This window comes from Esox lucius, chromosome 16 (assembly GCF_011004845.1).
Source record: "Esox lucius isolate fEsoLuc1 chromosome 16, fEsoLuc1.pri, whole genome shotgun sequence".
Lineage (NCBI taxonomy): Eukaryota > Metazoa > Chordata > Actinopteri > Esociformes > Esocidae > Esox > Esox lucius.
The window spans coordinates 32,331,708-32,341,299 of NC_047584.1; the positions used below are offsets into that span (position 1 = coordinate 32,331,708).

Consider the following 9,592-nt stretch of genomic DNA (forward strand, 5'->3'; position numbering starts at 1 on the left):
TTCTGTGATCTGGTTTTGAAATTAGTATATGGATGGAGGTAGTTATATATGGAGGTAGTTTTTAAAGAATTGCTTTATGAAAAAACAAGATAGCACGTTGCTCTCGCCACACAGAGAGGCCCAACCCAAATGTTGATATAAAATACAGTAATAACTTCTGTAACTATCACCCATGATAAACCTAAGTGCATAGTGGTAAATAGCATCCAGTGGTTTTAATCTGGATGCTGTAGCATGCATAGATAATATCACCATAATCTAAAACGGACAACAACAAAAAACAGCCTGCACAATTTGTCTTCTATTTACAGAGGACAGACAAGCCCTATCATAAAGGAACCCTACCTTGAATTTTAACTTTTTTTCCCAATTCAGTAGCATGTTTTTTTAAAAGGTTAGATGACATGCTATCATCTAACCATACCCATAAGTATTTATATGCACACCACACCCCAGTACCTTGATTAATTTTGCCACGTTATTTTTATGTTGACTACAATGGCAAAAGCACTGTAGTACCGTCTTATTTGAAGGTAAAAAATATAGTATTTTGCTATGATTCAGAAACTACTACGGTATATGTGTAAGCATGACGGTATTATGAGACCGTATACCACAGTTATGACGAAATGCGTTGTGCTTAAGCCATTGTATATTGGCCATATACCACACCCATCTTGTCTTTACCTAAGTAACATACAACTTCGTACAACTTTGAGATCATTTGTATTTGTTTCACATTCATTTAAAGTTGAAGATCAGTCTTACTCTTGGAATTGCCCGTACACCGGAAAGCATTGATCTACTTCGGTGGTCCAGCGTGCTGAAATCGTTGCTTGATTGTGGTTTATTTCACCATCATTGAGGGAATCCTCAATATTAGAAAGTATCCTAGCCTTCATGTTTTAGCACATTTTTTGAATAACTTAACCAATTATAGATATAGCCCTTGGCAATATGTTTTTCGGCAACCACACAAGTTCATTGTTTAGCCTGAAACTAGAAAGCAAATGTAAGTTTTCTGTCGAAAAAATCCTTAACTAACACCAGTTTAGTAAATGAACCGGCAACAGCCATCACAGACCACCCACTGACCCGAGGGGGGGACCCGCAAGAGGGAAAGGAGTGGGAGTTCAGCCAAGCCAGGAGAGGCTAGCGGAGGACGCCATTGAACCCGGGAGCTGCCGACGGGATTTTGTAACGAAAGGATAATTATGAAATCGGGACAATTGGAGAATTCAACAAGCGTTTCCACTTTTAATTGAAGTTTTAGTTCCAGGAATCACAACGTTCGTCGCCAGGTCGCTGGAGATATGCTACTCATCGCCGTTCTAGAGGTGAGAATGTAACTTAACAGGAGGTGGGGGGAATATGCGGGGACAATGGAGAAAGTTTTAGCTAGCTAGTTAGCCGCAGCAACTAGAAACAGGGTTGCACTACCGGGGACAGGTCGACCAATATCAAAATTGATTAAAATATCTGTTTTAGAAGCATCTCTTATCGCCGGTAGGTGACAGATGATCATTTATGACAGTGTGTGAACACACCGTGTCAGTCAACATGTTTTTTTGTTAATCTACCAACTCCCCACCCGCATGTATAATAAATAATTATTCTGCACAAACCTCAGAAACACCTCGAAAAACACAATTTGTTGAGAGAAAAAGGTTAAAGTTAGTGGTCTGGAAAGTTTTGGTTTTAGCCTGGTCTCGCTAAGGGGGGGACCTTATGAGATCAAAGTATCAGTTTTGTTTACAGTAATGAGCCTGTAGCCTACTCCTATTGTCTTAACTGTAAGCCTATAAGCTAATGCAACACTTAGAAAAGTAGCTTATTGAGAATTCAGCGCAAGTTTCCTTTTCAGGTCAAGGAGAGGAGTTTCATCGTTCTACAGGTTGTGGAAGTTTATTCTGCACTTCCATTGTGGAAGTTAGTCTGGATCTCTGGACCTGACTCCGGAGATCAAACCTTGCTGGAATCGGATCCCCTGAGTCTAGGATAACTTCATTTCAAACCTCAAGGCTTTAACCCCTAACCCAAGCTAACCTTAAACATAACTCCAAGCCTGTGGTTTTGTGCAGTCCATTCTGACCTGTTCCTGCCCCCTCCAGTCCCCAGATATGCCTGGTCGCCGGCGGACCAGCCTCTCACCATGAACGGCAGCGCCAGCTGGAATGTCTCCACTGGGGGAAACGCCACGGAGGCGTGGTACGAGGATGAGGGCCCGGCGGTGCTGGAGTCAGTGTTCATTGTCGCCATAGCCCTCCTCGCCTTCCTCGGCAACTTCCTCATCGTGGCCACCCTGTACTGCCGGCCCTACCTCCTCACGCCCAGCAACAAGTTTGTGTTCAGCCTGACCCTGTCCAACCTGCTGCTGTCCATTCTGGTTCTGCCGTTCGTGGCGGTGAGCTCGGCGCGGCGGGAGTGGGTGTTCGGAGTGGTCTGGTGCAACTTCACCGCCCTACTGTACCTGCTCATCAGCTCGGCCAGCATGCTCACCCTGGGGGCCATCGCCATCGACAGGTGAGCGGCCAGAGGTCTGGACATTCCTGGGAATGCGTGTGGGCGTCTCCGGGGCTTCAGTCCGTAGACCATGGCGCCAGGAACCGCTGGGCTATTGGTTCAGTTCCCATGGGGGCCATTATGGAAATGAATGCACACAGCTTTAAGCTGCTCTGGATGTGAGCGTTTGGCTAAAGGACTGCAACGTAATGTAAATATGTAACCTCTGCTGAAAGGACCGACTACCTACTCTACTTGTTGTAAATCACTTAACTAAGACCATGCAGTTTGACAAGTAAAGATGGGGTGCCATGGCAGTAGTTCAGTGATGAAGTGCAGAGTGCTAATTCACCGTCTAACTCTGCTCTTAGGGTAGATAGAACTCTTACTGTGTTGTTTAATATACGCAAGGGGGCAGTTACTGCAACACATATTGGGAGTATGTCAATGCCATACTGGTTATAACATAATGGTTTCCAATGGCCCCAATGTGTTTTAAAATAGAATGAAATTGCAGTTGTGTATTACGGTAGCAATGTGTTATCTAAAAAAAATTCACACATTTTTGTTTTAATAATGGAAAAATAAATCAAGGGTTAAGGATTCTTTCCCCAAAGCGGTCCCCAGGAGACAAAGGCCATGCTTAATGAATAGCTGCCATAGATTACCTTCTAGATAGAGCTTGTGTTGAGTATTACATGTAAGTTGTATTTTTAGCTGTTTAGAATTAGCATTGAATGCTCCCTTTGTTTGGCAGTAGTGGGCTTTGTGAGAGGTCATAAGGGATTGTAAACAGGTAGATGAGATGATGCCCCCCCCGACTCCTGCCCAAATGTTTTTTGATTCTTCCACTTACCACTTACCACTTTGATTTCAATGTAATTTGCTGCACTGAAAGTCGCTGCCTGTGTGGAATGGATACAAATGAAATCGAGGTTGGGGTAAGCCTACCTATTAAGCCCACCAAAATCTTTGATATTTCTAGAACATTTTAATACATTTATTACAATTATTATTGGCACCTAGGTTAGTATGAACAAAAAAGTATTTAACATTTTTTTTTATTGTTGTTTATCAGCATAATCTCACACAAAAATAGTCAAATTTTTGTAACCTTTAATTGAGCGAATATTGTAAAAAAAAAAAAAAAAAGAACTAATTAACTGTAGTCAATGCCTAGCCAACATGCTGTAAACAAACTCTACGCCTCCAAGAAGCCCACCAGGGGGCGCTGACGCTCATTAGTTTGCAACTCAACCATTCATTCAAGATAAAAAATGTCTCACTTCAAATATACAGCTTACTCTTTATAGCCTAAAACTAAAACATAATTTTTTTTTTAAAGAATAAACTTGGTGTTGACCCACCTCTGTCATAATGACTCTTATGTGATTTCCCTTGCATCGTGTATCACAGTCATGCTCCCAAGTGAATGTTTTCTGTATTATCAATGTGATCGAGTAGTTGTTGCAGTACTAACACCATTTTTTTTTTTTACATATTTTAGGCTTCAAATCGAAAAAGAAAATGTTTATGAGGTTATATATCTAAGTAAGACTACTCACACAAAAAAGCTCAGACAATAACTGTAAAATGTGATTATCTCTGGGTCGTCAAGACATTTGATTACCTTAAAATTAAAAGAGACATGGATGCAACAACCAGATATATTGGCAGAGGCATTAAACTTCAGGGGTACGTGGGTAAATAGGTACGCATACCCGGGCTTATAAAGACAAGTACCCGGGCTTATAAAGACAGGTACGTGGGTTTAATAGGTACTCATACCCGGGCTTATAAAGACAGGTATGTGGGTTTAATAGGTACTCATACCCAGGCTTATAAAGACAGGTATGTGGGTTAATAAAGACGGGTACGTTGGTTTAATAGGTACGCATACCCAGGCTTATAAAGACAGGTACTTGGGTTTAATAGGTACGCACACCCGGGCTTATAAAGACGGGTATGTGGGTTTAATAGGTACGCGCACCCGGGCTTATAAAGACGAGTATGTGGGTTTAATAGGTACGCACACCCAGGCTTATAAAGATGGGTATGTGGGTTTAATAGGTACGCACACCCGGGCTTATAAAGACGGGTATGTGGGTTTAATAGGTACGCACACCCGGGCTTATAAAGATGGGTATGTGGGTTTAATAGGTACGCACACCCGGGCTTATAAAGATGGCAAAATGTTTGCAGGCCACTTAAACATGAAAAAAAAGAAAATGTAAACGTAAAATGTTACCATGACATTACACGCAATCCTGTGGTGAAAATTTTCACACTGACAGAAGGTGTGAACTGCAGTGGAAAATGTCCTCCTGACCGCGGCTCCTGTCCACAGGTACTATGCTGTGTTATACCCCATGATCTACCCGATGAAGATCACGGGTAACCGGGCGGTGCTGGCCATCGCCTACGTGTGGCTCCACTCCCTGGTTGGCTCCCTGCCGCCGCTCTTCGGCTGGTCGTCCTTCGAGTTTGACCGCTTCAAGTGGACCTGCGTGGCGTCCTGGCACCGCAACCCCGCCTACACAGCCTTCTGGGTCGCCTGGTGTGCCCTCCCGCCGCTGGTCGCCATGCTCGCCTGCTACGGCGTCATCTTCCGCGTGGCGCGCCACAAGGCCCGCAAGGTGCACTGCGGCACCACCGTGGTGGCCTCGTCGGACGACGCCTCTTCGGGCTCGCAGACGAACGGCCAGCGCAAGAACTCGTCCACGTCCACGTCGTCCACCGGCAGCCGGCGGAGTTTGGTGTACGCCGGGAGCCAGTGCAAGGCCCTGGTGACCATCATGGTGGTGATCGGCACGTTCGTGGTGACATGGGGCCCGTACGTGGCAGTGGTGTGTGCGGAGGCCCTGTGGGGCCAGAGCAGCGTGGCCCCGCGTCTGGAGACCCTGGTGGCGTGGCTGTCCTTCTGCAGCGCCGCCTGCCACCCACTCATCTACGGCCTCTGGAACAAGACCGTGCGCAAGGAGCTGCTTGGCATGTGCCTCGGCGACCGCTACTACCGCGTGGAGTCGTTCGGTACGCGTCACCGCACGTCCCGCCTCTTCAGCATCTCCAACCGCATCACAGGTCAGCGGGGGGGGGGGGGTTGTTGTGGTGTTATGTGTTTCTGCCTGGTGTTGTTGACTGTGTGTTGTGTTGTTATTCTTCGGCCTGGTGTTGTTGACTCTGTGTGTTGTGTTATGTGTTTCGGCCGGGTGTTGTTGACTCTGTGTGTTGTGTTATGTGTTTCGGCCTGGTGTTATTGACTCTGTGTGTTGTGTTATGTGTTTCGGCCTGGTGTTATTGACTCTGTGTGTTGTGTTATGTGTTTCGGCCTGGTGTTATTGACTCTGTGTGTTGTCTTATGTGTTTCGGCCGGGTGTTATTGACTCTGTGTGTTGTGTTATGTGTTTCGGCCGGGTGTTTTTGACTCTGTGTGTTGTGTTATGTGTTTCGGCCGGGTGTTGTTGACTCTGTGTGTTGTGTTATGTGTTTCGGCCTGGTGTTGTTGACTCTGTGTGTTGTGTTATGTGTTTCGGCCGGGTGTTGTTGACTCTGTGTGTTGTGTTATGTGTTTCGGCCGGGTGTTGTTGACTCTGTGTGTTGTGTTATGTGTTTCGGCCGGGTGTTGTTGACTCTGTGTGTTGTGTGTTAACTCCTACAGACCTGGGTATGTCCCCTCATCTGACGGCCATGCTGGTGGGAGGAGGGCAGCTGTTGGCCCCTGGTAGCAGCACCGGAGACACAGGCTTCAGCTTCACCCAGGACTCATGTAAGAGATGCAGGCATGGACACACCACTGTTTAAAACCAGGGGAGGGCAAACTTTTTTTAAATCAGAATTTTTAATTGAAATGATGGGCCACATTTGTTTTGTAATGTGTTAATCATAACTAATTTACAGGCCAAGGGCAATAATTCATACATACTGTAGGTCCATTGTAATGTCTAAATAATTTGTATTCAGATTCAGATGTAGTGCTGATTCAGGGCTGCTAACGTGTTGAAGTGCCCCCATTGGTCTGTTGTGCCATTGGGCTGTAGTCCTGGTAAATACTGTTCAGCCAAATTATCTCTGCTGTAACTTTCAACTGTGCTACAATCAGCCCATTGTTTTTCTACTTTGGGATTTGTTACACAGTAACCAAATGAAAGTACAGCAGGAGCAATTTTCTGTTTAGTCTGCCATGCATTTGAATATACTGAAGCCCCGCCCCATCTCACCTCCCTCCCTCCCTCTGCGTAGGCACAGACGTGATGCTGTTGGACAACTTCTCCACAGATGGCTCCTCCCACCAGGGAAGTGTGGCGGTGAAGAGGAGGAGCTCGGTCACCTTTGAAGATGAACAGCAGCATTCCAAAGGTTTCTGTCTGTTCTCACCTGGAGATGAAGGGGCCGGTAGGGGGGGGGTTCAGGAAAAACTGAGTTAGGGGTTTCCGGGTCTGGTAGTAGGTGACCAGTCTGGTAGTAGGTGTAGAGTTTTATACAGTACCAAGACCAGTTTGGTAGTAGTTGTAGAGTTTATACAGTACCAAGACCAGTTTGGTAGTAGTTGTAGGTTTTATACAGTACCAAGACCAGTCTGGTAGTAGTTGTAGGTTTTATACAGTACCAAGACCAGTCTGGTAGTAGTTGTAGGTTTTATACAGTACCAAGACCAGTCTGGTAGTAGTTGTAGGTTTTATACAGTACCAAGACCAGTCTGGTAGTAGTTGTAGGGTTTTATACAGTACCAAGACCAGTCTGGTAGTAGTTGTAGGGTTTTATACAGTACCAAGACCAGTCTGTTAGTAGTTGTAGGGTTTTATACAGTACCAAGACCAGTCTGGTAGTAGTTGTAGGGTTTTATACAGTACCAAGACCAGTCTGGTAGTAGTTGTAGGGTTTTATACAGTACCAAGACCAGTCTGGTAGTAGTTGTAGGTTTTATACAGTACCAAGACCAGTCTGGTAGTAGTTGTAGGTTTTATACAGTACCAAGACCAGTCTGGTAGTAGTTGTAGGTTTTATACAGTACCAAGACCAGTCTGGTAGTAGGTGTAGGTTTTATACAGTACCAAGACCAGTCTGGTAGTAGTTGTAGGGTTTTATACAGTACCAAGACCAGTCTGGTAGTAGTTGTAGGGTTTTATACAGTACCAAGACCAGTCTGGTAGTAGTTGTAGGGTTTTATACAGTACCAAGACCAGTCTGGTAGTAGTTGTAGGGTTTTATACAGTACCAAGACCAGTCTGGTAGTAGTTGTAGGGTTTTATACAGTACTCAATATACGTCTGTGTGTTAATTCCACCACTAGAAAGAGTTGAAAAGGGTGAATACTACACATGGTTTTAATGAGTGGATCCCTCGTTCCTCTTCCCCAGAGAGCCCCCCCACGCCCCCGCCGGCCCAGGTTCAGGTAGAGATCCACAAGGCTCTGGACACTTTCGCCTCCTGCCTGGCCAGGGCCATCGAGAACGACGCCAAGCTCACGCTGTTCGGCGAGGGCGCCCCCATATCCGGGACGCTGTTCGCGGCAGCAAGGGGGCCACCGAGACCCCGATACCTGGATGGCCAGCGACTGAGACTGGAGAGCATCGACGAAGGGATCGTCAGAGACGACACCGAGGACCAAGAGGGGGACGATGAGGAGGAGTTGTCTGCATGAAACCACAGCCACTTTCCTCCTGTTAGGTACCTAAGGGTTTTGCGGTACACTGGGCATCTTGAATCCCTCATCATCTTGGTGCGCTCCTGACTAGGCACGGTGTGTGTATTTGCAAAGTAGACATTGAGAACCGACGCGATTCACCGGTCAAATGCTGCACTGGCCTGGTTCAGTTCGTGTCTAGCGTTTCCAAATGTTGTCCTGTAAAATAGTTCGTTCACCACAGAGGGGCCCAACGACCACTTTTCACACGCTGAAATCTTACAAATCAACCGGCACACTAAAGACATTGTGGGACCAAGTATTGATTGCCTTTGCTAATTAGATGTGATCACTAGGAAGCCTTGAAGACCGCGTCTTAACGGTTCAGTATTAGTCCTTTCATTGAAACATTTTGGTTTATGAGTATGATATGTTAAGAAAAGTGATTCCTCGTTTTCCTTCTTGGAGACGCCACCTGGTGTTCCTGGTTCTCAGTAGGCGTCAGCTTCCTGTGTAAGTCACCATTTGACAGTACTGCAAATGAAAACATGCCCCAGGTAGATTACCACGTTGTTGGATTTGGAATAATCTCCAGGTATGCACAATGACAACATCTGAACAGTAGGAATTCTGGGCTCTCCACAACCAAGTTTACATCAGATTTTGATAGTGGACACATTTTAAACAGATGCAGACGATTGAAAGACCCATTGTTATCCAATTAGATATTTAGATATTACAAGTGTAAACAGGCAAGAGTAGGACTAAGACCGTGTGTTAGAGGCAGATGTAAACTGGGCTTTATACCTCTGACTCTTAAACCTCTTCATTCCTCCGACTCTTTGCTTTCACACAACTACAGTAACTTGACTCAGCATGGAAGTAGGTCAATAGAACAAAACCTTGAGTTCAGTGTAATTCAACTTGTGAGAAGTGCCCAGTGATCAGAGACCACGTTCATATTACTGCCATTGTGGTTATTACATGTTGAAAATGTTATGTCCCCATTAGAGCACCAGTTCTGTCCCAGATAATCACTGTGGACCCTGTTAGCTATTTTGGTCGACGGTTGGTATGTCTTACCTCAGAACCGAGACTCTGTATGTGTGTCACTGTCTGAGGATGGTACCGTGTTGAAAAAGCTAAGTACTACTCCTGAACATATAGTATTGTACATTTCCACTAAGATTTTTTTGTTACGGTTGTATTACAGTCCTTTTTATATATATATATATATATATATAATAGAAGCTGGCTGTGTTTTAGCTCATGTGGAAACAATGTTTTAATCTTGCTCACTGCCACGACTCCCAGATTCAGCTGAATCACAACTGGGTCTCGCAGTCCTCTGCAACCTATTCACTTGAATCAGAGTCTTAGTGTGCTTGTGTGGGGTGGTGGTGATTATAGAGTGAACGGGGGCCATTACGTGTAAATGCTTCCGCCAAACTCTTCCAAAACAAAGTG

The 9,592-nt window shown here is 45.3% G+C and overlaps 1 protein-coding gene across 2 annotated transcripts; it reads left to right on the forward strand.

Moving 5' to 3' along the window:
* The first annotated feature begins 798 nt into the window (after nt 1–798).
* Nucleotides 799–9,355, forward strand: gpr161 (G protein-coupled receptor 161). 2 transcript variants are annotated; one of them, XM_029113435.2, is made up of 7 exons: nt 799–1,337; nt 1,865–1,894; nt 2,112–2,523; nt 4,850–5,583; nt 6,161–6,268; nt 6,742–6,858; nt 7,860–9,355. In XM_029113435.2, the coding sequence occupies exons 3-7, from the start codon at nt 2,153–2,155 to the stop codon at nt 8,141–8,143; spliced, it is 1,614 nt and encodes a 537-aa protein (XP_028969268.1). In that variant the 5' UTR covers nt 799–1,337; nt 1,865–1,894; nt 2,112–2,152; the 3' UTR covers nt 8,144–9,355. The 2 variants fall into 2 exon arrangements, with proteins under 2 accessions (XP_028969268.1, XP_028969267.1); XM_029113434.2 differs by lacking the exon at nt 1,865–1,894.
* Nucleotides 9,356–9,592: the final 237 nt, after the last annotated feature.